General features: G+C 31.8%; 1 protein-coding gene across 1 annotated transcript in view; it reads left to right on the forward strand.

The window, feature by feature from the left end:
• Positions 1-9,461: 9,461 nt before the first annotated feature.
• LOC121123564 (T-box transcription factor mls-1) overlaps positions 9,462-18,353 on the forward strand; it is a 94,222-nt gene continuing 85,330 nt past the window's right edge. The window contains exon 1 of the mRNA XM_040718691.2: positions 9,462-9,537. Coding sequence (XP_040574625.1) covers positions 9,525-9,537 — 13 coding nt within the window. The 5' untranslated portion in view covers positions 9,462-9,524. The remainder of the gene's footprint in view (positions 9,538-18,353) is intronic.

Genomic DNA, 18,353 nt, shown 5'->3' on the forward strand with positions numbered 1-18,353 from the left:
ATGACGAACATGAAAGAAGAGAGAACGCAAGCCTCAAACGTTTTTCCTTTTTTTACTCGGAAAACTTAGTTTTTGTTTTCACAAACACTAAAAAAATTAAAATATGTACACATTTGTAAAATGAATAAAAGAAATTTGTGTTTAGAATTAAACATAAATAAACATTATAGTTTCAAATTAATTTTCCCGTTAGACCTCTAAAATCTTACAAATATATATAAAAACACCTCAACAGAAATCATAAATTATAGTGCCTAGCATAAACAATTATAAAAGGATAGTTAAAAGTCCTTATAGTGAGACAAAATATTTTTTAAAAAATCCCATCTTGTCAGCCTGCGATGTTCTTACAGTGTCTGTTGTACTTATTGATGATGGTTCTTAAAGTCTTTTCATATCTTATTGAAGAAGATGGATAATATTTAATAAGATCCGAAGCATAATTCCAGGAATTACCATGCAGCTAGGGAATATTCAAAGAAAAAGCTGCATATCTAGCAGCAGCATAAATTAAAATAGCTCTCAGATCCATCCCCTCAATCACTATATCCTCCGTAATACGTTGAGCTATAAAAACTTTACAGTTTCCAAAAGCAGCGCTGATGGCTTTTTCTTCTTCCGAACGAAGCGACTGGTAAGAAGGAATACCAAACAGAAAAAGACCCTCTGCAAAATTTGGTTCAAAATCTGTTATGTAGCTATGTTTAAGTAATATAAAATCCCAAACTACAGTCAACGCAGGACAGTCAAAAAAAGGGGTGTATAACACTATTATATATTCGACCACAGTCTTTGCACGTTGGAGATAATTTTATAATGCCAGCAGATATTGGAAACTGTGATGTATACTTTTTACCATTATTAATACCCCCCAAAGACCCCATAATTATTTTATCCAAGAACAAGGAAGGTCCAAAGCTTACTATACGTTCTGGAGGTTAGTTTCGCATCCAACGATTCAGTAATTCAGTCAAATTTTATACACCACGGCACCAGAGGAAGGTGTAAGTTCGACAATCTACGCAGGAGGAAGAGAAATCTTGTAGTATTGAAAACAGAGTTCCTATTAAGGCGTGTTAGAAAGTTCTCCCGAATAGCAATATTTTCCAAATTTACTGGATCACCCAAATTCTTAAAAAAAAGGTATCTTGTTAGAGTACTGTCGAATAATGTCTACAGTACTATTAGAGTCAAACAAAGGTATTTTGGTCCATACTATTCTATGGCCCAGTAGTACCATTCCTCCATTCTAAATGTTATTCAGCCATAATGTTTTTAATAATCCTGATGTAAACCTTTGGCAGAATAATAGACAAAAGAATGAGTGATTCTTGTAATTGCTTGTAAGGTCTCTTTAGGACATTAATGTAGCTATGATCAAACAACAGCTTCAACTACGTTTTCTACTATATAAAGGATAGTTGTTGCCAGATACTTGTGCAATTAATTTAGTATTATATAAATCAATTCTTTTACACGAGTTGTAGCTCCACCATGTTTTACACCAGTTTTGAGACTGGGAGTTTAACTTTTCCCAATTGAAGAGCTTTGCACTTTCCATCCACCAAGTACTGAAGTAAGTACGGAAATATTTGAGAATTTGTAAAAATAGGGAAAAAGTATTTCAATTCTTCTTGACAGTTGCTTTTCAGAATTCCCTTCTACCATTAGAGTGGCATCATCTACGTATATACCCATTAGTTGTCTTTCTTCGCCTAAATAGATTCAAAAGCCTGCATATGTGCATCATATGGATTAATTTAAATACTCCATTGCAGTAACGAAAAGAAAAGAAGAGACCAGATATCCTTTTCTACAGCTTTTACCTAGCATTATCAGGTCACTCTGTTATCCATCTAACACAATATTAGAAGTCACATTATAGAGATGGGTCTGATTGGATTTTAAAATATTTTCGAGTGGTATTTCTTGACTGAAGAAAGTATACAATTATGACACACTCTGTCAAACGAATTGCTGCAACCAATTGCAATGAATGCTCTATTTTTTTTTTTTTTTTTCGTTGACTCAATAGCCGACTGAATGTTTCTTAAAATATCAAAAATATATATCTATTTTTAAGGATTCCTTTCTGCTCTGATCCCAACTTTTTATCTATAATTGGCTCGATTTTTTTGACATCACTCCCGCAAAAATTTTATAGGTAGGTCTCCAATGACTAATCTTAGTTCCATCTCCCTTTTTTGGAATCAGATATATCCTACCCCAAGTCAGTCCAGAAGAAAGTCTACCTTTTCTTTCCGTTTGAGTACCAAAACTAAGAAGATACGGAATAATATTATCATCAAATAAAATAAAGATTTTTCCGCTTATACTATCTGAACCAGTTACTTTGTTATCTTTATAATATCACCTCATTTATTCAGAAATATTATTATAAGAAAACACAAAGCAATTCACCACCTTTTTTGTGTTGCACGGAACGACTTTTATGATAACATACTATTTTCTGGTAATGATTATGAAATAATTTGAGAATAGCCTTTGACTCAGAGATTATATTATTCTCAGTTACAATTTTATTGGTGGAAAGACCTTTCCTTGATGAAAGAGCTTTAAATCTTTTGTAATAGTCATTTTCACTATAAACTTTGTTCAGCATTTCCACTTCGGCGATTTCTAAAGTACCAAACACGTTTAAACTGTCAGCCACAAAGGTTCGGAAGAAATATGGCCCATTAATCATTATTTCTTCAATATCACCTTATAATTTCTCTTCCTTAAATTCATGAACGATAAAGTTGTGTCCCGAACTATTTTCATTAAAGTGTTATAAAGACTTCTATTTATAGGAGTTGTGAATAATTCTAAATTAATCATTTTATGATTGGAAGAAGGTTCAAATAAATATGAAGCTCTCTTGGTCAAAGTGAGAAAAAGACTAGAGACCAGAGTAAGATCGATCCTCGACAACAGCTGACCACTTTTCTATAAATAGGAATATATTTCCTCATTGCATATCCTAATCATATTATATAGTTTTAGTTCATTAATCAATTTTATGAATACTGAGGTATTTGGATGTGTGAAAGGTATCTTATAAATATCAACATTAAGATCACCAATCAAAATTAAGGGAAGGTAATCATTCATAATAGACTGGAATAAGGAGGTTGATTTCCTATTAGGTCCATATGCGTTGATAATGATAAAATCCGAGACATTTGAAGATATTTTAATCTTGTACCACTCACTTTTATTGGAATTATTCTTTAAACAAACTGAATTTCCAATTGACTTCTAAAGGGAGGGAATCCAGTATATAAACACACATAATTAACAGGAAGGCATAAATACAGGAGCTAGTGCAAGTAGATACTACTTTAAATCTTAGGTCTGGTTCTAAAGAGATTAATGTCTTCATCATTACATGTCTGGATCTTCATTTTCTCCCCCTCTAGTATTAAGAGAGACAATTCTTCTCATACCTATATTTCTTTTAATATTATCTGACCGCCTTTTCTCGAAGAAGTGGTATTATTTGATCTGATCCTCCTTGTCATACAAAATACTTTTAGTCGACATGTTATAGGTTTAGAAAAGCCACTATGATACTGATAAATATAATTTTTTAGCACTTTGAGTGGAGTTTCCTTGCCATCGGGCGACTGCCTGAGTCTGGAGTGGACTTCTTGAGGAAGATCCTGACCTCTTTCTCGTAGCTATAATGTAGTCACTTTTGACAAGTTTGTTCTTCATTGGGAGGTTTTGTCAATTCCGGTGTCCCATCTTTCACCCTATTAGAAGGTAGAATTTCAGTTTTAGTATCAGTAAGAGGGATATCCTTCTCACCAATTTGTGAAATAGAACATGCAGAAGTATCATTTTTCCTTTCTTTTTTTTCAACGTCTTTATTTGACATATTTTCCGAAGACTCTTAGACACATCTTTATCTATTATATTGATATTATCTGCTTCAGTGACCTGAGAACATACACTTTGCTTGTCCGCCTCTTCCTCTACTGGAGTACACTTTTCTGATTCATTTACAACACAGTTCACTCCAATATGTATTGATGAAGAAGTAAGGTTATTATATTCAATCGTCCGTATATGATTTAGCCACTTAACAAACTAATTGGTTCATTCTCTAGCAAAATGCTCTGATTAATAGTATTTTGCTAATGTAATTTCTTGTACTGCCTACATAACCCTAGTTTTGAATCCTTTAAGTGGGAGAAAACCTAGTATTTCGGATATCAAAGTGAACTTAACTATAAAGTTCCCTTACTTATTCCCTTAAATCTTTCATCTTGGAAACAACACTCTTTTGCAGGGACTGCTACTTCTCCAAACTTCTTGATAGCGTCTCCAATATCATTAGAGGAAACATCTTCATGCGGTGAGAGTAAAAATACGCTCTTTACAAAAATAATATGATTTCAATCCTTGTCTTTTTGCTAGGATTTTAGACCTCTCACTTTTCCTTTTAATCCTTTTAAGTTTCTTTCAGCTCTTCTTATAATAAAATTATATTTCACATGAGCTAACACCGCTCCAATATTGATAGCATCTTATAGTTTTAAAATTATTATCATATTCAATTGATGCAAAAGCTGCAAAAGCACAAAAACGAAGTTGTCCGACACTCCATCAACAATAGAGACACACTACAGTAAGACAAATTCAAACACCGATGCTCATGACCTTGAGAAAACAATTTAAAATCACAGACGAACACAATACACGTGTTGTCTCTTCAAATGAAAAAAACACATTGCCAACAACAACAAAAACTCGCACCCTAAAAAATGCTTAGGATTTACAACCAAAGTTACAACAAAAGAAAACTTTTTGGATTAATTGTAAATAAATGTCAACAATATTCTATCTGGCACTACTCCTATTAGTAATGTACCTATACATTGGCTCAATATAGTAATATAAATAATTTTCTTACCAACATTGTTAAATAATTAGCAATATTATAATAAAGTATCAAATAAAATACTTTCCTTTTAATATTATGGAATACTAAGACGTACCCATATGATATATATAATTTCCAATTAATGCTCTAAATAACTCAAAAATTGAGTAAAACTTGTCGATAGACAAAATTTGAAGTTATTCCATCACTTTGGTAATTATAATTAGAAATATGTTCTATCTTCAACCATTATGAAGATAAATACTAAGACTAACTCAACTAATCCTCTTCCTAATTCCTTTTTTTAATTCTTATTTAATATACGTTCTCCCTTTTTCCGTTTGTGCGATAATTCGTTTTTTAAATTTTTTAATGCATTTTCGAAGCGATAACTCGTACCTTAAAAAAACTTTGAGACACGGGAAATCGATGTTGGTTTATCAAAAAAAAAATCCTCTTATTTTTGCAAAAAACAAAATTGCCCTCCAGAGCCCAGTAATCTGGTCTGATCAGAATAAAATATGGCCTTAGGTACGTAACTTAGAATTCTGAACAACTTAATTTTATAACTAAAGTATGTATCTGTCTCTGTTTTTGAAATAAATATCCTATGCGTTTTTATTAGCGGATATACAACTATAACATTATATTATAGTAGACTAGAATTACTTTATTATGCACATACTAAGAATACTAAGACAAACTCGCTAATCCTCTTCTTTCATTTTATTACGAATTATTTTATTATACACATACTAAGAATATGAAGATAAATTTCCTAATCCCCGGACATAAATACTATCATACATACCTACAAACACGTACTATAATATTATGTTATAGTAGATATATATCTAAATTATTTAAAATATTGTGCGGAAATAATACTAGGTCCAAGCCAATGAAATGAAACTTTCGTCTATTGGTCCCTAGGTGTCGCCAGTTAGACATTATAAGCCGCTCCAAAAATCTAAATGCTTATTTCGGCATGTGTCAACAATATTTAATTAATTGTTTGTATAGTTTCATTCAACAATGTACTTTCTTCGATCGTAAAAATGTCTAATTTTGTGCCTACAAACTACGATGTACGGACATCATTGATTTTATGTTACCAATTGAAGAAAAACGCTTCTCAAGTGCATAAAATGCTTGTGGGAGCTTACGGTGGACATGCTCTAAGCAGAGCACAGTGCTTCAGGTGGTTTGAAAAATTCCAAAGTGATGATTTTGACGTGAGAAAAGAAGAGCTTCGAAAAGAAGGAAATACAGTATGTATCGAAAAATAGATCCATGGCTGGTTCGCAGCCAAAGACGAACACTTTTTTGGAGAGGTATCCATAAATTGCCTGAAAGATGGAAAAAATGTGTGGCTAGCGAAGGCGCATACTTTGAACATTAAATTTGTAACCATTTTTTCACAATAAACATTCAATGTGTTTTTAAGTATTATTTCATAGGGGCATACCTGGTAAGACAATGATAGTCTGGGATGAGTTTTTAAGAGATAAATAGCAGTTGGTATGATTGCTTGCCTACTAGATAACTTAGGGCCTTTTTTCTGTTTCTTTTTGGAATAAAAGTTGGATGGTACAATAAAGGTAACGGAATATATTAAATACATTTTACACGTACTACATACATTGGTATTTTTGAAAGCAATTGTAATTTATTTTCCCTTCTTTTATTAAGTACAATGTACATACTCATTAGATATTATTGTCATTATTTCATGATATATTATTGAGTGTTCTTGATCAATTTGTCAACATAAAAACAATTTTGAATAAAAATCAATAAAACTACTAAATCCCAATCCATTTTTTTTACTACATACTATTTCATAGACATATTTGAGTCAATCATATACATTGCATTCAAATGACTGAGATGACTTAATACACAAAATAATTTTACCTACATATACTTCAAATATCTTATTACATATATGTTATCTATATTGGCTCCAATATCGCCCCTCTCAAACAACATACTTGGCCCTTGCATGCACCGGTGATTTTGTTACGATGCAGCTGTATAGTGGCTCCTCAGGTAGAAACGTTTTCGTATCAACAAACTTTAGTGTAGCTTTGGGCATCATGGCGACAGCTGCTCCAGATATAAAGAAGATTGAGTTTACATAGGATGAACGGCATTGAGTCGTGACGATGATTTTTGTCCACAACAATTTAGAAATTTCAAAATGAGAAGCCTCAAATGTGACTTGTGCTCCAGTTTGGACCGTGCAAAAGATTCGTAAAGATGTTTTGGAGATTTCTAATCTCAGACAGGCCGCTGAAGTGGCTGAGAGAGCACTGCTATGACTTCATTGGGAAGGAAATATGGCTCCCACTAGTCTGTATCTTAATCCGATGGATTATTTTGTCTGGTATAAGTTGAATTTAAAAAAATCAAACATTTTATGAATCAAGGACTCTCGAATTGCATCCATCAAGGAGACAATGATAAGCATGCCAAGCGACTAACTCATGAATGCCTGCTCCGCCTTCCAGGGCTGGATCCTGGTTGTGATTGATGCTGGAGCCCAATACAATAAATGAGATCTTCCACTACATTCATATTCATAGTTCAAGGCAATTGTCAAGTAAATCTCCCAAAAAAATGAATTGATTTCATCTTAACACCCTGTACATTCACGTGCATTACATTTCTCATAATTTTATTGTGAGGATCAATTTTGGCTATTTTAAATCCAATTTGTGACACACCCAAAGGTTTAATAAAAATAAATTTGATGATACAAATTGACGATAGTTTTTGTTGAAGAATACAAATGTAACTTATACTCAATTTTTAGAAAAATCATTCTCGCTTGCTGTTATTTTGATGGACCACATATTGTATATTGTTACTTGAAGCGTAAAATATTTAGTTAGAGGTCTGTAAGCAGTAGAGGTGAAAATCGTCTAAAAAAAGTAGCTGTTTAAATTTATTAATTTCTCCGTCGAACGCATATATAGGAATGACATAAAGGCTGGAATTACTTCGATGTTGATTCTCAATTATATTGTTTGGGTATGAGCCGGATCCGAGATGAACATTCTCAGTACCGCCATTTGGGACTAAGTTGGCTCCGATGCCAAGGGTTTAAACTTAAGTTATTATAGGGGTGAAACTTCAGAGAATACTCATCTCGAAATTCCTACCCCCAATTATTTATTCATAAAATACTATACCTCATACAATAATAAATACAAATTAATGTTTGGTAATTATGAACAAGCTTAACAAAAACAGTTTTTAATTCTTAGCACCAGTATTTACAACTTTAAATCTTAATATATGGTTTAAAAGTGTTTATATAATTAAGCACTTTCCAACACACTTTAATATGAACAACACCATATTAATCATATCACAATTCTTTCTCTCTTGCTCCCCCCTCCCAGCTATTGTCGGTGAGAAGAAGAAGGAACAATGTTGAGCCATATTGGAGGATATTATCTGTATATTTATAAAAGAGAGATTGTATGTGTGTCTTTGTGTAGATGTCCTGTGGGAATGTATAAAACATTCCCACACCATTCAACCTAGTAGCCTGAAACTTTGCGTGGGTCCCTCTTTTGAGCTGGGACAGGCTACGGCGAGGGTGTCCATTTTTGGGGAGGTTATATAAGGGGGTTTATGCTAAACCCAAAAACAATAATCAATAAATGATTGGCGTTTCGGAAACAACTATACGAATTACTACGTTTTCTAAATTTATTCAAAATCAAAATTTGTCTGGAGATTCGTTTACATATAAATTTCCCAGATAAAAATTGATGTTGACATTTTCTGAATAATTTTTATTTTTTTTATTTTTTCTCTCTTTTTTTTCCCATTTTCATCAAACGTCAATTTTCAGTTTTTTAAGAATAAATGCAACAAGACGATGCTTTTTGAATTAAAAAATGATTTTTTAGATGCATATATGTTACTATGTTATTTGAAGTTTATAACACATTATTTTTTTTTATATTCATAATAATTCTACTAACTAAGGTTAGAAGAGGCAATAATTTTATATTATTTAAATATTTTTTTTTTTTTGGGGGGGGGGAGTTTCGATTATGAGACTTTGTAGATTAGCTTACTTACCCGGATTGATATAGTGTGAAGAATCCAAGAGAATTAGAATTAGAACTATCAGGATCTTTTTCGACAACAACGAAACATTCACATTATAATTATTAGTATTTAAAAGTATTTTCTGAATATTTTTTTAATTATCTTAATTAATTTGACCATTTTCAATTTGATTTCCCGCTCCCTCCTTTTATCGAACAACGCCGGATAATCATTTGCTAGCATTTATATTGGTAATTAGGCTGCAGGCGAGATGTGGGACAATCTGCCTCCTTTTTTCTTTGACTGCACCTCCTTAATCCCACACTAATCGCCGCCATTTTGACTGGTAAGAATATTTATTACTTTACGCACCACTGTGATAGTACGATATTTTATCCTATCCTCCTTTTCTCTTCTTGAATATCCTCACGTCACACAGCCAATAGCACTACATAGTACGGATTAGCTTGTTAGCTAACGATATAACGAGTATTCATCAGTAGTAATGTTTATAACGTGAGTAGTGGTACTGTGTTCAGGTACTTAGTGATCACCAGCATCCATGGATTCGAAAGGTAGGGCTTTGATTTTAATATAGTTGACTTATTTTTAAGGATATAAACTACACGATCTTTCCCCTAACCTTATCTTATATGAATCATTGAGCCCTTAAGCTCAATGTAAGCCAACTCCCTTTTGTCAATACCTAGATCCTTTAGCACTGAGAATAATTTTTCAAATAGTGCACCTGACCAAATATAGACAATAGATTTTGGAATCTATATTCATCCTTAATTAGTTAGCTGAGCTTTTCGTTAATATACTTTTGCATTATATGCGTCTAGCACATTAGTACTTTCTTCCGTTATGGTTGGGTTTAGTTACTATCATGTCTGGCTTCATTAGTACTCCATCGACCTCAAAAATAGGCTCAGAAATTACCATGGTAATGTTTTAGATAATCAACTAATTGATCGTGTCTTAATATCCGGAAGCATATGCGTCTTGACACATGACTGTTGAATATGGTCAAAAATTTGAATGTTAACCCCCACCTCATCTCTGTAGTTAGAAGGTTGCCAGCCATTACTTTATATGTGCGTCGAAGTTCATAATTCGACACAGGAATAGTTCTATCCGTGAGCCATTTCCTAAGGCCCATTGTGCCATTTTGGAGAGTATTTATGAATTTTGGTGTCGACTGATCCAATAAGATTTTGATGTCCCTCCTTCTCATAATCATCTTCATTTAGAACATTTTTATCAATTTTTTTTTACTATAAGTTTATTAAATAGTCCTGGGTTTAAGTTTTTAAGTACCATTATATGTTTATTATCAAAACTGATTAACTTATATATTCTTGCATTTAGCAAAAAGTAACATATTTTAATAAATTCATTTGACCTAGTCTACCCCTCTTTACTGCATTATTTCGAAAATGCAAACACTCTCATCTTTGAAGTGAAGGAAGTCTCAGAATGAAATTTAATAGTGAATTGTTTTTGCATGCTAAAAACTCTATATCGTGATTGATAGTTTATGGTCCCAATTTTCTATATTTGATGTATTCCTATCATCTACAGACATTAATTTTGAAAGGTTCAAGCGTAATATCTTGGCATAGATTTTCTACGATAGTTACACTTCGGAGTAGCGATAATTTCTCTTTCAAAGCTTTATTGCTTACCTGGATTGGGTTTTAATTGTGTTGAATAAACATTATTCCATACAAAAGTAGATCATTCTTCAAAACATCTTTTGTTTTATAGATTGCATCATAGTTTCCATACATAACATTCATATACTCTTTGACTGAATTGAAGTGCTTGGCGTAGTAGTCAATTGTTTTAGATCACCTGAATTAAAAAAATATATATTCACTTCAGAGATTGCCTATGAACAAGACAAGTGATATGCAACATAATTGGAAAATGTTGTTTAAGGCTTTCGGCTGCTTTTAATCTCCGTCGCTAATGAAAACCTTCAGTCTTTCGCCTCTGAAATAAGAGACAAGAACGTTGCTAATACTTTTTACAGTAACACTTGTAATCATTGGATACCTTCTAAATTAATGAGATTAACACCACCCAAAAATTAACCATATAAAGGACCAACCAACACTGTAGTCATGGACCGCTGTCGAGTGTCGGTAGTTTCGTCCAATGCAAGAAACATATCTTTCCCTTCAAGTTTTTTAAAATCTTGGTCAACACTACTTTACTTTGAGACTCCATTGACATTGATGGAGAAGCGAGATGGAATTACTTTTCGGGTGTAAATTTCCATCAACTTAACAAAATTTGGATGATTAACGATATGGAGTGGAATATTACAGGATACAAGCATTTTGGTTCAATCTTCTGTAAAATTGGAATGTTCATTATTGGAATTAATCATATGACTTGTATACAGTTTCAAATTCCTTTCGGGAATTTGGGTTTTACTGTGTTGTTCTACTTTGAACATCATTTTGATTTCATGAGCGATCAAATAATATTTATCAATTAATTTACCCTTTAAAAGCTATTATATAGATATTAAATAATTTTGAAATACAATATTGTTAATTGATTTTACATATATTTTTATTTTAAACAAATTATACTTTCTTCAAGGGAAACATAACTAAAATTAGACTTGTAAGTAAAATGAAAAGTGCCTTTGAATAAACACAATTGATTTTTTTTTTTTTTTTTTAAAATATATGATTGGCATTATATGATAACAATTCTTTTTATTTTAACATGCGTAAAGGAAGATAACAAACTATCAAATTAACATACAATAACAATTTTGCAATTGAGAAGAACTAAATTATTAATGGTATCAACGCAATTATGTAACAAAAACGTGTCAATGACGTAGGATTCGATAGATAAACTGTAAACAGCAGTTTCTTTAGCATAAGATCAACTCTCTCCATACCTTTGTTCAGAGCATTACCATTATACATGAATTACTAGATATATGGATGAGTGGAAATTTTATAAGTCAACAAAATCTCAGAAGCTCACCTTTTTCTATTAATAATAACGAAGGAAAAATATGGTAACTCTTTAATAGTCCTTCATTAATACATTGAATGATGACATAAAAAAATAGCTGTATTTGAATTTTCAAACAAGGAGTGAGCTACAAGTCTGACATTGGAATATTTTGGATTTAAAAATATAATGTAAATATTTATAAACAATATAATTATAACTGACTATAATTATCCGTATAAATCTTCTAAATTAATTTCATAACAGTATCTTTTATTAAAAAAATAGATGCCGTTTACATGAATAGTAAAATTGGAAAAGTTGTTTGAAAAGATATTTAAGAGCATAAGAAGCTTCTTTTTATCAAGTTCTAAGCAAAAATGGAGAGCTTTGGAAGTAGTAATTTATGTATTGTTTTATATAATAATATTAAAAATTAAATTATTAAAAAAACCTTTATTATACAATAACTATCTAACACAAGCAACAAGAAATTTTAACAATATATTTCAGTCATTAAAAATAGTATTTTAAAAGTATAAAAAATAATCATCACTATATTATACACAAATTCCTTATTTGGTTAGGTTTTTGTGGTTTAAAATCAAATAATTAGAGACTAATAGAACCGACTATGTAAATAGTAGGGTTATAGTTGAATTAATATAATATTAACGTTTTTAAAATGGCAATACGCTTCGTTTAATTGGACTCTATCCCGTTGTTCCGATCGTGTATAATAGGTATCCATATTTCTCAGTAGTTTGATTCTGAATTGCATCTAACTTTCTTGAAATATTGATGAAGCAAAGTAATTGTAAGTTTTTTAATAACTATATGAAGTTCGAGCAAGCAATTAAATTGACCAGTCACAGTGTCCATTATTTTAGATGAAGATTTCAGAAACACTAAATCCGAAATGTAATAATCATCTTAATACAATAATTTAAACTAAAGAGCTCACAAAAACCATAATCTGATAACCTTCAGTAATGGATTTTTCGATTTTCCTTACGCTTTAATTCTACACTATTTTAAAAAGTTGAAATGTCAAATTTATAGATTATCTATCAAGACGTTCCGACTCATAAAATATATGGATATGAGGCTTATACCGAGTCAATGATGGGATCAACACTAAGGAAACGACAAAAGGGGTTGCCAGATGAACATTGTGTTATAAAAGTTATTATAGTCATGGTCAAAGGATGAAAGTAAGGGTTGGAATGAATGGGATAAGGAAAATCACTTAAGAGGAGTCATTGACAGGCTTATTTCATTTGTAGGAAGGGAAACCATCCCTGGACCACCATAAAATCCCTTTAACTTTATAAGACTATATATGCATAGAATATGATATATCTTTGTACGCTTATGCCGATAACTCTTCCTCGAAAACCTCAACGCGTTTGATCATTTATAAAGATATCGTAGATATCATCCTATAGGTTGACATTGTAGTATGTAAATTAGGAAAACTCGTTTACTAATTATCTTGAAATGTATCACCCAACATAGATTATATCCTTTTTGATGAAATTTAAGTAAGAAAGGCCCATCCAAATTAATTAGGGATCAGATTGGTGTTTTTCATCTTCCTCTCACTAAAGTCCTTCCGCCACTATAACTAAGGAAATACACTTGCTGTCTCGTTGTAAAATTTGACACTTTGAATCCCATATGACGACAATGAAGTAGATACTTATCCGCCTCGTGATTTGAGGAAGAAATAAGGAACCTGCATTCCTTACTGCTGTTCAGGAACTTATTCCTTTACTTTTAACGAGTCACATGTAACTAATGGCATTATTAAAAGTCTTAAGTATCACAGCAGTAATAAACAATATCCTTTGAATAACTAACTGAAAAGGTGAGCTTCAGAGTTTCGTCATACAGAGTATGATTTGTGTTTTCTTTCTTTCATTCTTTCCATCTCTCTCAGGGCTGTCACAGCTAATCTAATAAAACGTCATGACAGCTAAGTTTCTCTACTCTCAAATATTCTTCAAATTGTGGGTTACCACGTTAATTCGGTTTATTTTTTTTTAACATACCGGCGGGACATTTTCATCACTGGGGATAATCGGGCTGCATAAAGTAGATTTCGTTGCAAACTGTAATCATAAAGTATAGTATCAGTATATTATATCTTTCCTATAGTAACTGCCTCTGACATATTTAAGGGGTCAACTATTGTGGTATCTGCAAAGACCATGTCAATCACAAAATTGAATAGTGTGCCAGACATTGGTTCACCTTGTGGGATTCCCCTCCTAAATTTGACTTCAAACATCCCATGTATGTTAGTTCAAGCTATACTATATACATTATTGATATAAGTGATCGGGTGGCTAGGAATTGATAGCCTCTCAAGGGCTCGACTCAATGAATCATGGCTCACCGAGTCGAGTATTAAGCCAGCAAAATCTTTTATATTCCTTTTCGGCATTTCTATAATACCTTGTAATAGTAGATTATTAATTGAGCAACCATCATCTTGTGACCTTTTATATTTTAACTTCTTATTGTAAATTTTCATTTCATTTGTCCTCTTCGTTAACACAGATGAACTTCTTGAAAAGTTTAAATGCATCGTTTCCACTATTGCTTTTATCAACATCACCTGCTTGATCTAATCTTGATTCATTTGGGGTCCTCGAACTAATTAATTTACCTTTTATATTTTAACTTCTTATGGTCTAACTCATACGTTCAAACATTTCTGTTCATTTGTGCCGACGTTCAAACATTTATGTGTGCCGACCTTTCTTAGAACTTCTGTAGTTATTAAGATTTTAGTTAGTATTCATGCCCCCCATATTTCGATTTGTTTTTGATTCCGATTAAATTGCTCCAAATGTGCTTTTGTTTTTTTGTTATTTCTGCGTAAGGTTTGTTGTCCCTAATTTGTCCATCGTAGTTTTTCTCTTCTATTAGTCTTAATTGCCTGTTTCTATTCAGATTATCACGTGAATCAAAGCTCTCTCTCTCTCTGCATGTTGTCCTGTCCTGGGTGTTGCATTGTTGATCATAGTTCCACTGTTCATTATTATAGCTTCTCTTCTGGTTGTTTTTGAAGAGGGGTTTCCAGGATGTTATAATTCCTTTGTGTAATTTGCTAGTATATATATTATTTCTAGGTAAACCCTTATACCTGCAGGCTTCAAATATACGCTTCACATATAATAGCTTCAGGTAATTCCAGGAAGGCGTTTTTAAAGCTTGAAAAAGGCTGTGTATATTCTTGATGAGCTCCCAAAGTAAAGTTACCAACAGAATTAAAAGCCCGAATAACGTCAAGGTAATCATCGTCCAACACATTATCTATCTGGCCCACAATATCTTAGAGGATAAACCCTGTAAGAGAAAATATCCTAGTTCTAGTTCCAAAGTTAAAGAATAACGACACCTACAAAAGTGGTTGATTAAGACACTGATCCTAGTTGACAGCCGATTTAAGATCAGCACGTTTAGGCCATTATTAATATGCTCATGGTTAGATTGTTGGTATGAAAGTCTATTACGGCTAACACTTTTCCGACCTTCACTGTTCCTAGGGTTACATTTGGTGTCTAGGTTTAACTGATAAATACCTACCATCATTTTTGTCATAATTATTATAAGACCCAGAATCCGCTTTTGAGTTGATTGTTGTGGAATGGTTGGAATCAACTCTTATACATTCATTAGTATGGCCTTTCGCAGGAACTGATTTCACAGTGTCACCCAAATCCATGCCCTCTACTTGAGGTAGGCTCATTATTCGTAGCAAGGACTGTAACCGGAGCACTCTCCTTATACCATTTTAGTATGTCGCCCACTTTCCAGTCAACAAATAAATTATTATCTGTGAAATCTAGTTTCCAAACAAGCGACTCATCATTAGCTAATAACACCCCATCACTTTGACTCGGAGCTTCAAGTAACACCCAATCCAACACCTCTTGACTCTCCATGGTGTTATTAATTCTTGGCTCGTTTGGCTTACCGATAGTCTCAGCTGCAACAGATGGGGTGTCAAGGTCATGCAAATCAATTAGGTTACCAAATAGTAACTCCACAGCAGCCTCCTCCGAAGATGAGTCACCTATTTTTGTAAATTTATTAGGTTGAGAGGAGTCACTACCATGATTTACCACTTGTGTCCTTTTCTTAGGTACAGTATTTCTATCTACGTTCTTATCCAAGGGTGTCTCTTCACATATAAAAGGACTTACACTTAGGACTTACAACTCAAGAGTTATTCTCTCATTGTTAGTTTTCGTATTTCATGAGTAATTGCACAAGTGATTACTTTATATTCAGATCTTCTATCTAAAAGAATTAAATAATAATGATAGCAGCTTTGAAAAATAAAAGTAAACTGTTTTCGCTTTCTATAACATATTTTATATACTTCTGTTAACTAAATTAAAATTTTTACTAATAAAAGCTTCTTGGAATAAGGTTTTGTGGTAGAAAATGAATTACTGCCATAAATTACATTTAAAATTGCGCTAATGCAGGGAAAATATTGTAATTATATTTAAATTTATATATATTTTTTTTATTATTCCTTTTTAAAACAAATTAAATCAAAAATAGGCAATTGTTCTCTCTTTAGACACTAACACCACGACGACTTATTATTCAATTAATGTAGAAAAAGAAGAAAAAACAGACTCAGCAACCGTGTTTCCTTTTCTTATTGCATAACTTATTTTTTTCTTTACAAAGATCCTTTCTTAATTTATAACTTAAAATAATTAATTACTGAAAATGAGAGATATATAATAACTGGTAAAAGGTGGTTAACTTAATTTCATTACTCTACAAGAACGACAGATGGTAATGTTTTCAAGAAAGCCAGCTGAGGTTGTTGCACCCAAAACAATTGAAAAAAATTAAAGTACGGGATACCTCGTAAAAAGCCCTCTTGTACTTGAAGGAATAGCTTCATAATTTTATAAATTCATTAAGTACAGTTTTAAGATCATATTAAAGGTCCAATGTCACAAAAAAAATCAACTTCTTTAAAAAATTTATTTTAGCGTGTGTACCTGGGTGTCCCATTTTTAGGTGGATCTGTTAATTTTATCTTCTGATGTATATGAAAAAGTCATGTTTGAAAAGTTTCAGTTTTCAAAGGCCGTTTTTGTGACCTCTATAGTATTTTGAAAATGTCTTTTTTTTAATGACATTTTCTATTTTTAAAGAGATTCAATTTTAAAATTATGTTACTGAATTATAAAAGCTTTGTTAAAGTTTCTTATCTCAAATGATACATAGGAATATAATCCTGATATTAAATTTTGAAGGAAAAGAAACTACTTCAGATACTCAAAGGATCTTAAACACTGTACTGATTTCCAAATAGAATCAAATAAGTATCTCTTAACTGTATTTCTAAGTGGCTGAAGTAATAGAAATGTGGAGTGTAAAAATCAAATGTACACATAGTTGACAAAGGATTACATGGAAAACTACTTATGAAGTAAGAGAAGAAATCAAAAATAAATTTTGTACAAAAATGGTTTAATATTGTAAAAGGGTATCAAACTTTTATGCAAATATAACAACAAGTATTTTTAATATTCATAATGTATATTTTGCACTAATAACTAACATATTTATAAATTCATTTCCCAAATGACAGCCATATACATTATGAGAAAAGGTGTACATTTTACATACATAAGCTGTCAAAAACTTCATTCTATATTATAATTCAATGAATTTTGACTTGTTTAGCATACACAATTGTTTTTTAAAGTCATATTTATAATCGCTCAATATTAATAATGACATAAAATATATAACTTAGGACATGATTTAGAGTAAATTATTGGTTCCAGTTGATATATATTTAACTTTCAATGTCCAGGAGAAATATGGTATTAAAAAAAAAAAAAAAATTGATAAGTAAATACTTAAATGCTTCCTTGTTAACTGGGTTCAATAAAATTTCCTAATTTTCTGCAATAAATCCTTAAAATAGCAATATATTGGATTGGAGAAAAACTAATTCCGTATTTTTTTCCCGCCTTTTATTTAACTAACTCTATCTTGTTCATTATTGGTCACATTGGATCATACAATAAAGTGCTGTAAAGCCTGTTCAGTCATGAATTATCGTGGGTCAGGAAATGGAGGTCTCAAAGGAAGAAATTCGACATATTTTACAATCATACTAACTGAAAGAGAAAAACACGTCGAAAGCGACCAATAAAATTATGATGTATACATGACCGATACTTTTTCGGTTCGTGTTGCAAAACAGTTGTTCGAACGATTTTCCAGCGAAAATATGAAGTCTGCAACATTTTTTTTTTTTTCCTTTATGTATTTTTTGTACAATTGAATCAAATTTTTTGATAAATTAATAGTGAAAGGATTGGATAATTATAAATCTAGTCTATAATTTTAG

The sequence above is a fragment of the Lepeophtheirus salmonis genome, chromosome 8 (genome assembly GCF_016086655.4).
Source record: "Lepeophtheirus salmonis chromosome 8, UVic_Lsal_1.4, whole genome shotgun sequence".
Taxonomy (NCBI): domain Eukaryota; kingdom Metazoa; phylum Arthropoda; class Copepoda; order Siphonostomatoida; family Caligidae; genus Lepeophtheirus; species Lepeophtheirus salmonis.